The sequence below is a fragment of the Dendrobates tinctorius genome, unplaced genomic scaffold (assembly GCF_039654945.1).
Source record: "Dendrobates tinctorius isolate UK_male_01 unplaced genomic scaffold, ASM3965494v1 ptg000224l, whole genome shotgun sequence".
Lineage (NCBI taxonomy): Eukaryota > Metazoa > Chordata > Amphibia > Anura > Dendrobatidae > Dendrobates > Dendrobates tinctorius.
Window position 1 is genome coordinate 13379698 of NW_027361891.1, and position 16970 is coordinate 13396667.

General features: G+C 44.4%; 1 protein-coding gene across 2 annotated transcripts in view; it reads left to right on the forward strand.

Moving 5' to 3' along the window:
• Positions 1–16970, forward strand: part of TBC1D15 (TBC1 domain family member 15) — a 231914-nt gene that overhangs the window by 142618 nt on the left and 72326 nt on the right. For both annotated transcript variants that reach the window (XM_073555537.1, XM_073555536.1), the window contains one exon: positions 10415–10543. In XM_073555537.1, the coding sequence (XP_073411638.1) occupies positions 10415–10543 (129 nt within the window). The remainder of the gene's footprint in view (positions 1–10414; positions 10544–16970) is intronic.

The window sequence follows — 16970 nt, forward strand, 5'->3', positions numbered from 1 at the left end:
CACAAATGCTTTGCATCCAAAATGCTGCTATGCAAAAAGTCTATGAGAAAAAACGGATTCTGTTTTTTGAAAAAAGGATGAATTTCAACTGACGTCAAAAGACTGAAGTGTGAAAGAGGCCTAAGGGTATGTGCACAAATTGCGGTTTCTGCTGCGTTTCCGGCTCTGCAGAAACGCAGCAGATTCTGCTGCGTTGTACAGTACCTTTATTTCCTATGGAAATAAAAAAAAGCTGTGCACATGCTGCGTTTTTTTTCCGCGCGGTTTTGCTGCGGTTTTCAAAACGCAGCATGTCAATTGTTTGGTGCAGAAACGCTGCAGTTTTACACCTCATCCATTATGAGGTGTAAAACCGCAGGGCAAAACCGCAGATATACCGCAGATTTACCTGCGGTTTTCTCTACAAAATCCGCAGAGACAAAAAACTATGTGTGCACATACCCTAGCTGACACATCTGCAGATTCCTCTCAGATTCCTGCTCACAGGCAGACAGGGCTGCAATTTTGTTGCAATACAGCAGAGATCATAGAGCTGCAAAAAATGTGTTTGCAAGAAGAAAAATTTAATTTCTCCTGTTCTATGTTAGTTGTCTTGTACTAGTAACTCCTCCTCCATGTAAAATAAGCTCTGGAGGCAGAGTTATCTTCCAAACAGCATCCTTCCCAGAACCTGGAAGAAGTCATTTACATAAAGTGATAAAAGATGATTTCTCAACAACAAGGCATCTCATATGAGACACACAGATGTCACTCTTGTCAGAAATCTATAACCTGTATACCCATATTAATAGCTTAGATGGCTTAAATGTGGTGACAGATTACCTTTAATTGGCTACACAGAAATGACCGTATTTTCCGGCGTATAAGACGACTGGGCATATAGTTTGGGATATACTCACCGTATAAGACTACCCCTCTTCCAACGCACATACGGAAAAAAAAAAAAAAAATCACATTTGATTTCAATATGGCAATTTTTAATTCAAATGCTTATGGCATGCAGGTACTCAGGTACTTAGCAGGAAAAATGTCACTTATAAACATAAGGCTGTTTATCATCAAACATGTACACGGTAATAAAACAGTGCAAGTGGATTAAACTTTTCCTAATTCACTCTAAAGCTGAAAGGGAAGGATAAGGCAATAAACCCATGAGAGCTACCATGCTGTTTGTTTTCTAAGCTATCAACCAAACTGGAACTGGTAATAATAGGAGGAAGATAACAAACAATAGAAACAGAGCAAGTGGGGCAAGTCCCTGGCCAGTTAGCAACGGCCATCATAACTGCAAGCTACGGTATTTTTACAGGTTTTGCTGGTGTGACAGTTTCCATTTAAAAGCCTTCAAAATCCTCTTGTTCGTCTTCTGATATCATAAGTACATCAACGACATCTTGTGATACATCTGTAAGGCAGTCATCGTATGGATCGAATTCCGTATCATATGGTGTGGTCTCAGCTTCCTCTTCATCTTGCCACAAGTGGTCATCCTCCATACCATCTAATGAATTTAATATGCCACACTTCTTGAAAGACTTGATTACGGTTTCTGCATCAATATCATTCCAGGTTTTATGACAAACTTGCACAAAACATCCAACTGTGGAGCACGCATGTTTCCTCCATTTGTGGATGACGTTTCGCCCCTAACCATCCATTCATTCCACTGTTCTCGAATGCAATCTTTAAATGGCTTGTTTAGGCACACATCCAGTGGCTGTACCAACGATGTCAATCCTGCAGGAATCACTGCCGCATGAGTGTTTAGTCTTGCAAGCCTTTGCTTGGTGCTGGGAGTTAAGTGAGCCCTGAACATATCCCACACCAGTAGACTACATTTTTGAATAAGTCCACCTGGTCGCCTGCTCCATACATTATCAAGCCATAGCTTTACCCCTTCCTCATCCATCCAGCCTTTTTCATTCACATGTACAAAACAACCAACAAGGAACTTGAGTTTCGGCATTGTTTTTCTTTTAAAAATAATCATTGGTCTCAGTTTGGCCCCATCAGCTGTGCATCCTAACACCACTATAAAACTGGACTTCTCAGGCCCGTTTTAATTAAAATTGTTTTTTCACCTTTTTGATGGACAGTTTTATTTCCAACCATATCAAAATTCATTGACGTCTCATCCATATTTTCAATACTACTTAACGGATAGCCATGTTTAGTGCGCTGTTGTATTACCTATCGATGGAAACTATTTAGCTTGCTATCAAGATCTGCATTGTAATTTTTGGGCAATTTTTGTCTTTTGCCTCAGTACCATATTATGCCTTGCCATGAATCTAGTACACCAGGATGCAGTGGCCTTAAATCTGTTGCTGTGATCTGGGTTAGATTTGGCCCACTGAATTGCAAACAAACGTATTTGATTTCGTGTCACTACATAACCTTTTGGCGATGCTCATTCACCATGTCTGCTACATGTTTTTCAAGTTCTGGCCAATGTGAGGTGCCTCTTCTTAATGCACACTTACCCCTTGGCATACTCTTTAATGCTTTTTCATTTGCTTTCCAGTCCCGAACCATCTTTTCTGTTACTCCATATTGTCTTGCAACGGCGCAGTTGTTATGTTCCATGGAAAGTTTACAACTTTAAGTTTAAAACTGGCTTCATATTTCTTTCTTCTTGCTGGTGCAGCCGTGATGCGGTTTTGACTGCTGGACATTTGTGTTGTACTGTACTTTATGTACTGGTGAACAGGTACATATACTGGTGATGTACTGGTATCCAGTGTACAACAATCAGCCAATGCACCTTACCAGTGATTCGCTGGTTGTTGTATAAATCCTGCTAGGATTGGTCAGCTCTCCCTGCCTGCCCAGCCCCCCCTGTCCCCAAGACAGAGTGCATCTCTTTTACCTATTACTGATACCTCCAGATAGCGCTGTGCCCAGAAAAACACGCCTCTTTCACCCGTCTGGCTCACCCTTGTATCTCTGCCTCTCACCTCTCTTGCTCCTGAGAACAGCACGGTGAAGCGGCGCAGGCGCGCATGTGCAAGATCCGAGTGGCAGAGAAGATAATAAGATACAAGGGCAGGCCAGACGGGTGAAAGAGGCGTGTCTTCGGGGCACAGTTCCGCTCTCTCGGGACGCCTGCAGCTCGCTTCACCTTTCCCGGTAAGGTGCCCCCTCACCTCTCCATCAGGATCGCTACCCCCACCATATGCGCCGCAGAGTGCTCCACAACCACCGTATAAGGTGACACCGGCGTATAAGACGACCCCCGACTTTTCTGAGGATTTTTAGGGGTTAAAAAGTCATCTTATACACCGGAAAATACGGTAAGTAGCGATTAAGAAAAAAAATCCTAATTCATCATTAAACCTGTTCCTCAATATGATATAATTATAAACACAGATTGCAGATGATTTACCACAATCTGGTGTAAAGTTACATCTGATGGATGTCACCAGCTAAAGAGTTGTGACCGAAGCTGACTTTTACATACAGCTAAACTCCTGCTGCATGTACTGGCACCAGACCTAGCTCCGATCCCAACACTGTAACCTCTCATAGGGCGATGACCGTAGTGAGAGTGGCAAATGTGGAGTTTGACAAAGAAAGATCGCTTATTCTGTCAGACCATAGTGCGATTGCTAGCTGGCAATGCTTGCTACTAACAGTTTTCTCTGTGTCTTATGACTCAGCCTATCATATCTCGCCTCGCAGGGGTGTCATCTGATAGAGATTTATATGTCTATCTGTATGTATGTATATACCGTATATACTCGACTCGAGTATCAGCACATTTTTTTTGTACTGAAAACGCCCTCCTCCGGCTTATACGTGAGTGAGGGTCCCAGAAGATGGAGGGGCAGCTGCGGAACAGTGGGTCAAAGGAGGCAGGAGCCGGCTGCTGCGGCTAAAGCCTGTGCCCGCTGCTAAGGAGAAATTAATATTCACTGCACTGGCAATGAATATTCATTTCTCTGTAATAACACACACAATGGTAGAAGCCGTCAGCTTCCTGCAGTGGCCAGGCGGTCATGTGTTCCCGCTACTTAAGAGAAGTGAATATTCATTCCTCTTAAGTAGCGGGCACACGTGACCGCCCGGCAGCTGCAGGAAGTCAGCGTCTGACTAAGGATAGTTTCACATTTGCGTCTTTGTGCGCAGCGCATCTTGCACAAGTAGAAACGCATGCAAATGCAGCTTTTTTATACGCCTCAGAGTACGCATGACGACAAAAAAACGCAGCATTTGCACGCGTTTTTGCATGCGTTTGCGTTTTTTTAGGCGCATGCGTTTTCTAGGTGTCACGTTTCACAGGAGGAAATGCCTTGAAGCAGACTCCACCAATGGGACACTAGTGGGCATGTGTCATGGGAATTCTTTATATATACCCTGTTACAACTGAATTCTTCAGATTTTGCTGCTGTTTCCTATGTCACCAAGGATCTGTATTGGGAGAGTTTTCACTTCAACTTGGATCTGGACAGCGCGCTGTCTCAGGCTTTTGCATTTGCTTGCCATCAAGAAAGGCTAAGAGAGAGAAAGCGAACATGTCAGCGGCGGAGTTTTTGGATACATCCGATTATTGAAGTCCGGGAGAACCGTGGAGCGTACCATACCCTCTACAGCAAGCTCCAGACAAACCCTGCAAAATTTATTGACTATACCCGGATGTCCCAAGAAAGCTTCATGGATTTTCTTGGTCATGTTCAAGAAGCCATCCGGAGACAGGACACACAGCTCCATTGTGCGATTCCTCCTGAGGAACGGCTCCTGGTCACATTACGGTACGTAATATTTAAAAAACAATGCCTGCATAATTGTTTTTGTTCTGATAAGGACTAATCCAAAGCCTGCAGAATTATTGTTCTCCCATGTAGTAAATAAAAGCCTGCAGCATTATTGTTATGCCATGTACTAATATTTTTTCATTTCAGTGTTTTGCAAAACCCTAGTCATAAATATTAATTTTTTTCTTTCTCTGGCAGATTCCTGGCTACTGGAGAGACCCTATCATCACTCCACTTCCAGTATCGGCTTGGAATCTCCACCTTGTCGGGAATAGTTGCCGATACCTGCCAGGCTTTGTGGGACGTTCTCTGTCCTGAATTTATTCCCCTGCCCACTGCGGAAAAGTGGATGGAAATTTCTGAACAATTCTTGACAGTCTGCAATTTCCCCAGCTGTTTGGGAGCGATTGATGGGAAACACATCAGGATAACCAAACCCGCAAGAAGTGGATCGGAGTACTATAACTATGAAAAGTACTTTTCTACAGTACTCATGGCCATTGCGGATGCAGACTGTTGGTTTGTTGGGGTGGACATTGGGGCAATTGGCCGGGGCAATGACTCCCAGGCTTTAAAAAAACTCGGACATGGGCTGTAGATTGTATGGCAACCATTTTAATTTCCCCCTTCCACGGCATCTTCCCCACACCGAAGGTCCTCCACTGCCATTTGTTATGGTTGAGGATGAGGCCTTTCAAATGTGCTAAAACCTGCTGAAACCCTACTCCAGCCGGGACTTGGACCACACAAGAAATTACAGACTCACAAGGGCATGAAGAACTGTAGAGTGTGCCTTTGGGATTCTTGTGTCCAGATGGCGCATTCTCGGCACAGCCATTAATCTTAAACTGGAAACAGTGGATGAGGTGTTGAAAGCGTGTGTGGTTCTTCACAATTTTGTTATGGCTAAAGAGCGCCCTAACTTTGAACTAGATGAACCAGCTGCCAACCCATCACCCGATTTCACTCAGCACCCTCTCAGGTCATCAGTTGAAGTTGGCCAAATGAGGGACCAATTTGCGGCATACTTTATCTCTGATGAAGGTCGTGTGGCATGGCAAGATGAAATGGTGTAAAATTGTTTTCTTGTGTGTATGTTGATAAAAAAACCTGTTTTCATACCTGTACTGAGTGCACTCTGTCTTTATACACTCCAATACAATAATCACCTGCCCAGGTGTCCAGTGAATTCAGGATGCTGTGTTTTGTGCATCCTGACTTTACTAGTACTCCTGACCAAGTGAGTCTACGGAGAAAAGTTGTATGACCTTCATCATCTCTCCAGTCTGTGTTCAATAAAGCAGATTGCAGCGACGGTGGAGATAATACAACTAATATTTATATCACCTGGCCTGATGTTAGAAATAGTGATTTTGGGATGCACTAGCATCCTTCACTCTTTATGACACCTGACCATGTGAGTATAAATATTAGTTGTAGTAACTCCACTGTGGCTTAAGTATGCATGCAGACTGGAGAGAAGATAAAGTTTATACAACTTCTACAATCCCCTGGCCTGGTGTCATGCTGAAGTGAGGATGCCCGACAAAAACGCATCCTGACTTCAGAATTTTATTACACCTGGCCAGGTGAATACACATATAAGTTAACCTCCAACATCTCTCCAGTCTGCGTGCAATAGATAATACAGACTGAAGCGACACTGCAGATGACAACTCATAGTTATATGAAAATAAGGATGAATGAACTCATTGAGATCAACATCCAACACTGCGGAGACACCATCACATGTTTCTCAGCACAGTGATTCTAGAGCAAAGCCCCCATCCCTTATGGGAAATATGTAAAATATGCAAAACACAAGCCGCGGAGACACCATCACATGTTTCTCAACGCAAGCAATGACTAGCCAGGTCTTTCCCCGGGAAGGAATAACCACGGGAAGGGCAGTCTCCAATAAAGGAAACCACCTATACCAAAACATGGTATCCATCCACAGACAGCTGTTTCGGTATCAGTGTGGAGTAGGAAACTGGCCAGTAGGAGCAATGCCTAGTAAAAGACTGTGAAAATGAGGATGAATGAACTCATGGAGATCAACATCCAACACTGCGGAGACACCATCACATGTTTCTCAACGCAGTGATTCTAGAGCAAACAATTTACTGGGAGCGAAGTTTGGGGGGAAGATGGTGGCAACTTGGGGGTGTGGAGGGATGAGAAATGGCTTACAGAAGAGGAAGGGGTTCCTAGGGGAAGGGGCGACGAAAGTAGTGAGGGAAGGGAGCTCAGGGATGGAACTGGAGGCATGGATCGGGTCAGACACAGTGTGAGGTGAGGGGAGGGAGTTTAAGAGTTTTTCTCTTTTTGTGGGCACTTTTATGTTTTCTGTGGCCCGTCTCTGTTGTGTACTGCCTGGAGCGCCTCGTGCTGGTGGAACTCCTGAAGCTGGGGGACCTCCTGGCAGGATCCTGTAGCTGCTGTGGCATGCTGGTAATGGTGGTGGAGGTCCTGCCAGGGTCCATGGTTGCAAATAATGAGTGTGGGTCCCCCAGCTGCTGCTGCTCGGTGGTGGTGGTCCAGGCGGGAATGGTGGTCAAGGCAGGAGTGGTGGCGGTGGTGGTCCAGGCAGGAGTGGTGGGGGTGGTGGTCCAGGTAGGAATGGTGGCGGTGGTGGTCCAGGCAGGAGCAGCGCTTGGCATGGTGGTGGCGGGGGAGTGTCCAGCTGCACTCGGCCTTGGGGTGGTGCAGTGGTGTCCGGCATGGCTTTGAATGCAGGTGGCCGTGCAGTGTTATGCAGCAGAAGTCGGTAGTGAGGTGGAGCGGAGTCAATGGTGTCACAGTTGGAAATGCCACCACTGGCTGCTGAACGTACTGACTGCTGCTGCATAGCCTGCATGTAAGCAGTGTTGCAGGCCTGCATCACATTCAGCTGGAGATCAGTATTAAGGTGTTCCGCCATGCCCTGTTCAATTTGAGTAAAGAAATGGTGCGCTGGTCTGTTGTCGCAGGAGTTACTAGCATCACACACAGTTGTTTGATCCCGGCCAAGGTCACTGCCGCATCACACAGCATTGAAATACTTACGAAATTCCTTGCATACCCGTGGAGAGGCGTTGTCCCAGCCATCCATCAGCGCTGCGGCCACCTCATTCCAGAGCCACTGGAGCACCACGTTGTCCGAATGCAGTGGATCACGGCTGTCCCACGACGGGACTCGCTCCTGGACCAAACTGATGAGAGCCTCATTGTCCAGGGCGAGTTCTTCATCCCGTTGTGGAGCCTAGAAAAGACAGAAAAACATTAATCTTGTAAAGATTTGGAAATGAAAATGATAGAAAACACGACAGAAACGAAGCAAGATTTAAGAGGAAAAACAGGCCAGAAAAAAGTCAGGGGAAAAAAAAAAAAAAAGAGTACGATCAGGCAGTCGATGCTTACCCGCCGTCTCCCTGACTGCACTTGCACTGGCTGCTCCTGCTGTTCCTCCGCTGACGTGGACAATGAGGTCTGATAAAGAAAATAAATTAATTTGCCACATGTGTAGATGCGACAGCGATTACTTACCAATCTGTAGGGAAGGAAGAGACTCACTTCACTCTCCGCTTGTGACAGTTCACCAGAGCCCGGTGTAAATTCCTCTCCAGAAGACATGCTGCAATAAAAAAAGAGGCATTAGTGCATAATAAATTGAGAAAAAAGGACAGGCAGACTTTAGGTTTAATACTCACATTATTCAAGTTGCTGCTAGTCTTCAAAGTGCTTCTCTCTCCAAATTCTCCAAGGTGCTTGTCTCTTGCAGGCTGTAGAGTAGTGGACTGCCAGTGCCAACACCTTTTTTATATACCCTACCCCCCAAACAATGTATCTTTGTGTAGGGGGTGGTTTAATCCACTGTCTAAACAAGTTAATTAAAAAACCGCGTTCAAAAACGCAGGCGTGTGCATGTCCATGCCCACGCATGCGTTTCCATAGACTGTAATGTGTTGTTTTGATGCATTCCGTGCGCAAGTGAACGCATGCGTTTTTTTAACGACTTTGGGCGGACCAAAAAATGCAACAAGTTGCGTCCGGCGCGTCTAGGCGCATGAAATCGCAGACAAACGCGTGCTAAGCAAGACCATGCGCACGCCATGTTAAACATAGGTACGCATGCGCACGATGCGCTGCGCTAAAAAACACTAATGTGAAGTCAGCCTAAATAGCAATGAATACTCACTGCCCTGCACACACATAGTCCTGGTGTGGAGAGAAGTGAGTATTCCGGCAGCTGTCCTCTGCTTGTAAGTAGCACATGATGTCACTGCCATGCGCTTCTTACAAGCAATAATCATCTGCTGGTATCAGAATGGGAAGCTGCGAGGGAGCTGCAGCGCAGGTAAAGTAGAATGGTTGTTTTTTTTTGTTTTTTTTTTAATGAAGGATGAGGGGGCCACACAGCAGGATGGGGAAGAGGCGGCCACGCAGACCCAGGATAGGGGTGAGACGGCCACGCAGACAAGGATGGGAATGAGGGGGGCCACGCAGACCAGGATGGGGATGAGGGGGCCACGCTGACCGGATGGGGATGAGGGGGCCATGCAGACCAGGATGGGGATGAGGAGACCATGCATATAAGGATGGGGATGAGGAGGCCATGCATACTAGGATGGGGATGAGGAGGCCATGTATACTAGGATGGGCATGAGGAAGTCATGCAGACCAGGATGAGGAGGCCATGCAGACCAGGTTGCGGATAAGGGGGGGGCATGCAGACCAGGATGGGGATAAGGGGGGCATGCAGACCAGGATGGGGATGAGGAGACCATGCATATAAGGATGGGGATGAGGAGGCCATGCATACTAGGATGGGGATGTGGAGGCCATGTATACTAGGATGGGCATGAGGAAGTCATGCAGACCAGGATGAGGAGGCCATGCAGACCAGGTTGCGGATAAGGGGGGGGCATGCAGACCAGGATGGGGATAAGGGGGGGCATGCAGACCAGGATGGGGATGAGGAGGCCATGCAGACCAGGATGCGGATGAGGAGGCCATGCAGACCAGGATGCAGATGAGGGGGGCATGCAGATCAGGATGGGGATGAGAAGGCCATGCAGACCAGGATGGGGATGAGGGGGGCATTCAGACCAGGATGGGGATGAGGAGTCATGCATACCCAGCTTAGACAGTGGGCTGTGTTAATTTAGAGAGCAAAGCACTGCTTGAAATAATAAAAAAAAAATGTTCACCCTCCCACCTTAATGTAAATGTTGTTATATTTGCTAATTACAATTGTAGAAACCGCATATCAATTATAATCTGTCTGGAGTCTTCACGTTGTTTTATTGGTTTTAGAACGCTTGAAGAAGTCTGTTAAGTGAAACTTCGTAATACACAGTTGAAATAAATGGGAGACTGATTACATTCCAATTTTGGTACAGAAAAAAAAAAATCATCAGAATTCATTTACAATTTCTTCCTTATAAACTTACCTGTTAATTTTGACTATTACATTAGCTGTATGAATTAGGGCGAAATGATGCTAATATGTTAGTAGGTTTTCCAGGATTTCCAATGAAACCAAAATGTTTTATACTAGTAAACCATAATATGTTATATGTCGTATGTGTGTTATGTAGCGCACATTTCCACTGCCAGGTTCGGTTCTGTAGGTCTCTTAATTGTTGCGTAACTTTATTTTGTTACCTTTGCTGTAGATTGATGTTGGTACACGGCCAGAAGTTCACAGGAGAGATCCAGTTTCAACAGCTGAATGGGACAGCCATATGGATTCAGAAGGAAGATTTCGTAATGTAGACCACTTGAAGCTCATGATTTTCAAAGGGGTACGTTTATTTTTCATCTCGCTACTTTAAAATGAATTATTCATTTCTCTTAACCGGAAGCAGGAGAGCGCATGCGTAGACAGCGCTTCCCTTTGAGAATGGCTGACAGAAGTAGGGGAAGAATTTTTAATGCATATATTGATTGCAAATGTAACGCAAATTGGGAAGCTGTTTCTTTTTTTCAAGGCATGAAGATTTCATAACTGATACGAACTATGAAAGGGAAATGCTTCCCGATACGTGTTAATTTTGTATGGATCAAATTTTCTTTAGCTACTTGTAACATTTTCGCACTGTTCGGGTATTTTTCTTCCCTTTTCTTCACAACTACATTTACGCTGAAGTATGTTCTGCCAACACCAAAGGGCTCTTCCCTAGAGATTTCAGCACGCATCCTTTTTAAAGTTGTTGTGGCTTTGCAATAACCCACTAAGGTGAGAAGAGGCCAAGCAGTTTTCTAGTATTAATCTCATCCATACAGAATCTAAAGGCCCCGTCTCACTAAGCGATCTCGGTAGCGAGATCGCTGCTGAGTCACAACTTTTGTGACGTAACAGCGATCTCACCAGCGAGATCGCTGTGTGTGACAGCGATCAGCGAGCGGCCCCCCTGCCGGTATCGCTGATCGCTGCAAGAAACCTCTGGACATTTCTTTGGTCTCTTGTCTCCCGCTGGCCAGCATGCATCGCTGTGTGTGACAGCGGGAGACCAGCGATCAGGTGTAAAAAAATAATAAAAAAAATAAAAAATATAGTTATTCTCACCTTCCGACGTCCCGTTCAGCCATCCTGCCGGTCCCAGTGATCCTTTGCACGAATGACCGCGAGACTTTGTTATCCCTCGAGACCGTGACATCTCGCGGTCATTCGTGCAAAGGATCACTGGGACCGGAGCGTGGAGAGAGGCAGGATGGCTGAACGGGACGTCGGAAGGTGAGAATAACTATATTTTTTATTTTGATTCTATTTTCTACAGCGATAGCCAGCGATGCCGGGCGCTCGGCATCGCTGTGCTGATCGCTGGTGAAGCTGTCTGTGTGACACCAGCGATCACATAGCTACTTACTAGCGATCCTGACACCTTCATATCGGTGTCGGGATCGCTGGTAAGTCGCTTAGTGTGACGGGGCCTTTAGACTTAAATGCACACCAGGCTATTATTTAGATGATGTATTGGGGGCGCAGAACTGGTCTGTTAGAACCAGGATGAAAAGTTTTACCTCCTGGATCTGTATGTAAAGGAGGGATGGCAGAGAGGAAGGATGCAAGTGGCATTAGAAAAAAAGAGCAGAGCCTTTTACCATGCAGCCTTCAGTGATCCAAGAGGACAGGTACATTACTATTTCTGTTATCGCCCTTTCTTTTCAATCCGGATATGTGGTCTTTTATTTGGGTGGGCGTTCCACTTCATCAGTGACTGCAGTTGCACATCTAATCAGCCTTTGGTCATAATCATGACATAATCATTGTCTCTTTGACTGAAATGTATACTAACATCTAGATTCTAGAGATTTTTTTTTTGTCTATCCACTCCTCAACATTGAAATTGCAAAACTAAAGAGCCATAATGATAGCATATTTTTCACATTGATTAGAAAATTATTGGTAATTGATTGTAATTGTCGTCAATTCTTAGCAATCAGTTTGAAAATTGTAAAGCATATCTGGGTTGTTATTTGTCGGCAATTGCAAAGGCAGCTGTCAGCAGCTGATCTTGATGCTTTGCTTGCCCAAGTGCACTCAGTTTTGCCAAACATTTCTCAGACAAACAATAACCTCATGGATTACCGCCAAGGTGTGAAAGTGCTTAGTGCTTGTGTTACTGTGTGAGGTTCTCATACTCTATACTAATTGATGTATCATAAATTTTGTTCCCCTTTTTTTGTAATTTGCTTATCATTACCATGTCTATCATTTCTGAGCTTTCCATAATTCCATGACTATTGGTTGTTGGTGTAGCAATTTAATTTCTAAAGAATGTAGTTATAGTGAAGATTTGGGCATGGACCTAATTGAAATTACCCTTATGAACTCCTCACTGTTCAGACACTTAGCCACAAACTCAAATGTTGACGCTTATTAAAGGAAATCAGTCATAATCAGGGCTTTATAACCCAAACTAATGCCGACTAGGTAAAGGCGCTGTAATGCTGATTACATCCATACCTTTCCTTTAGAAATCTGGGTTTACAGAAATTTATTGTAGAATTGTTATGCTAATTAGCTGCAAGTGAATTGGGCGGCCTCTGCACTTACAGCTCTGCTGCCTTTCTTCATAGAATCATAGAATCGTAGAGTTGGAAGGGACCTCCTGGGCCATCTGGTCCAACCCCCTGCTCAAAGCAGGATTCGCTAAATCATCCCAGTCAGATGTCTGTCCAGCCTCTGTTTGAAGACTTCCATTGAAGGAGAACTCACCACTTCTCGTGGCAGCTTGTTCCACTCATTGATCACTTTAACTGTCAAAAAGCTTTTTCTAATATTTAATCTGTGTCTCCTCCCATTCAGTTTCATCCCATTGCTTCTAGTCTTTCCTTGTGCAAATGAGAATAAAGTTGATCCTTCTACAATGTGACAGCCCTTTAGATATTTGTAGACCGCTATTAAGTCTTCTCTCAGTCTTCTCTTTTGCAAACTAAACAATCCCAAATCCTGCAACCTTTCCTCATAAGACAGGGTTTGCAGACCGGTCACCATTCTGGTTGCTCTTTTCTGAACTTGCTCCAGTTTGTTGATGTCTTTTTTAAAATGTGGTGCCCAAAACTGGACACAATATTCCAGATGAGGTCTGACCAAAGAGGAGTAGAGGGAAATAATGACTTCACGTGATCTAGACTGTATGTTTCTGTTAATACATCCTAGAATTGCATTTGCCTTTTTTGCTGCTGCATCACACTGTTGACTCATATTCAGTCTGTGATCTATTAGTATACCCAAATCTTTTTCACATGTGCTGTTGCTTAGGCCTATTCCTCCCATTCTGTATATGCTTTTTTCATTTTTATTGCCCAGATGTAGTACTTTGCATGTTTCCCTGTTAAAAACCATTCTGTTAGTTGCTGCCCACTTCTCCAGTTTATTTATATCTTTTTGAATCCTCTCTCTCTCTTCTCTGGTATTAGCTATCCCTCCTAGCTTTGTGTCATCAGCAAATTTAATCAGTTTACCCTCAATTCCTTCATCTAAATCGCTGATAAAGATGTTGAACAATACAGGGCCCAGGACAGAGCCCTGTGGTACCCCACTTGAGACATTCTTCCAACTGGATGTGGAGCCATTTACGACCACTCTTTGGGTCCGATCACTAAGCCAGTTATGAATCCACCTAACAGTTGCCTTGTCCATTCCATACTTAGTCATTTTTCAATAAGGATTGTATGAGATACTTTGTCAAATGCTTTGCTGAAGTCAAGATATACTATATCTACAGCATTTCCTTCTTCCACCCAATCAGTGATTCCGTCATAGAAGGAAATTAAGTTAGTCTGACATGACTTATTAGTTGCCCACTGCCTGTCAGTGATTGACAGGACACTATTTTAGTGACCTTTCTGTCCCACCCAAGATCTATAGCATGTGCCGTTAGTCAACAGGCTGATGAATGCGCAGTAAGGTCCTAATGAAGAAGACTGTTGGTTCTCGGCATGATCTGCATAGTTTTCAGATCACACCAGACACTGACTGACTGTCTTCTCCACTCCTGCTCTCATTCCCACGCTGGTAGTCCTAGTGAAGAAGATGGTTAGTGTCTGGCGCAGTCTGCAGACTAGAGAGATCACGCCAGACACTACCAGGCTTCTTCATCAGTACATGCACCATCCTGGGAAGTGAAAATACTTGCACTATTTTGGGTTGGAGATTGAGGTCACTGAAAGAAGAGGGAAGACTGGTGGAGGGTGATGAATAGAGAAGGGCAAAAGAGCTGTAAGATAGACTTTCACATTACTGTGATAGCAGATGGCAGGTGCTACTTGTAGGTGGGTGGGGGAACAGCTGGAGACTAGGCTCTGCCCACTCCCCCATCCTCCTACTTAGGAGATGGCAGTTACTGCTAATAAGGCTGTGTGCACACGGTACGGATTCTGCAGCGGTTTTGCCCCTGCGGAAACGCAGCAGTTCTGCAGACCAAGTACAGTACAATGAAACCCTACGGGTTTTCAAAAACGCTGTGCTGACGGTGCGTTTTTTTCCGCGCGGTTTTGCTGCGGTTTACAAACCGCAGCCTGTCAATTGTTTGGGCGGATTCCGCAGCGGTTTCACACCTTTAACATAGTAGAGGTGTGAAACCGCAGGGCAAAACCGCAGACCAAACCGCAGATCACTTTACCTGCGGTTTTACCTACGGTTCCGCGCGGAAAAAAACACAGGTGAATCTGCAGCGTGTGCACATAGCCTAAGATTCTATCTCAGTAATGTAACAATCCGTCATCACACATTTTACCTGTAAATTGAGACTTTTGAGAATGAATTATCAGTCCTGGCAGAGAAAGAAGCAATTTTATCTGATAAGAGTTTCTTATTTTCATGTGCACTATTAATTTATGAAATAAAAATTGAAAAGACAATTATGCTTTAAGGTTTATGCTCATTTGGAAAAAATTAAGTGTTTTATTTTTTTCTTCCTCTATAGTCACTTAGTAGGTGATTTTTTTTTTGTGTGGGAATGACCGCTTTTATATAGTGAAATGTATTGTTCGCGCTGTAAATTAAATCACATGTATTGCTTGGAATTTATCTATGAACTCCGTTGTTCTTTTTTTACCCAAGTCTGTTGCACCACTCTGCATGTTTATTTCCCTGACCTTAGGTCCTTGTCTTCATTTAATTTCTCTGCTGCTTGGTACATTGCTGTTGGCTGGGAATAGTTGCCTTTGTATCTGACAACTGCTCGTTGATTTTATATTCGATAGTGATAAAGAAATCCTAATCACTCAAGTTGGTAAATCTGTTTTTCCAAAAACCCATCTGGCCCTTTTTTTTTTCAAATACAAAATGATGTGTTTTTATTGCATCCAAAATGTCAATCGTAAACTGAGAATCCTCTTCTCATTGACCTCCTTTATCACAAAGCACTCCTTGTAATCTCTTTACTACATGAGCACACTTCAATGCAGCGGTAATCTCTCCAAAATGCTCGCTACATCAAATTCTAGTTAAAAAGGGAATAAACATACACTTATGAAATGTGTGCTATGCTTACTAGTGTAGACTCTTATGGATTACTTTGCTATAAGATGTGTAATCATAACTGTTGTTCACTATATTTGGGATTTTACACTGTATTCTAACAGTGGGGCAGCTTTATCGAGCTAACTGCATCAGAATTCTGGCATCATTTGCACCAAACTACTGTCTTTCACGACCTTTACCGTATTTATGCATTTTAGACACTTTTTACGACTTGTCCATAGCCTCACTGAAAAAGGTGTGTGACTAAATTGGATATGGGACAGGGACTAGTGTGCCACGCCATTTGTCAAAAAGCATGCCAAAATGTGGCCCACAAAGTAAGTCAGCTAAAGGTGGTATAAAATTAGGCTGGACCGTCTTAGGCCGATTTCACAAATCCGCGTGACACTACTCTGGTCCCAAATCATTGACTGGCCACAGGTTTCATGTTCCAAACTTGATAGCCTCATATAGGACTACAACGCTATTGAATTTGGGTGAGGAGACTTATGGACAGTCTGTGCATTGCAGTCCATACCTTAAAGGGGTGCAATACTATAGGACAACTCCTTCTCAATCTGTATGTTTGCCCTTCAGTAAAATAACATCACTTATACAGTCTCTCCTGAGGCTTGCTTGACAATGTCACGCGAACCCTGCAGCCAGTCAGCACAGTCTTCAGACAAGCTATTTAGATCCGGAGGCAGTGAGTGCTGTTGCTTTCTCACTTCCACTGGATGTATGTGATAAGTCTGTAGGCAGGGAGAGTGAAGCGGCATCTGATTGGCCACAGAACTCGCATGACGGAACAATATCACGTAAGCTCCAGGAGAGACTGTGCCGACACTGCTGGAACGACATCAGAGGGGCGTATAAGTGCAAACATATGGATTGTGAAGCGAAAAAAGGAGAAATATGCAGCACTCACCAATATAGCTGAAAAACTGTGGTCTTTATTTCACATAAATTCCATCAATAGATATGTGGACATGCAGGACGTTAGAGGAATGCTAGGGGAGGGAGGTGCCGGACAACGGCCGTTTCGCGATTACTCGCTTCTACGGGTCCAGTTGAGGGGATTAGCTAAAGGTCATTCCCTTTATGGGACCACAGACTGTTATGAATGAGTCACCATAGGAGGCGAAAACAGAAATACTAGCTAAGTCCAGAAAACCAGAGAAGTTGGCAGCTATCGGATTGCAGACCCCTGAACCTAACCACAACAACTAGCAGTAGCCGTGGGGGGTTCCTACGGTGCC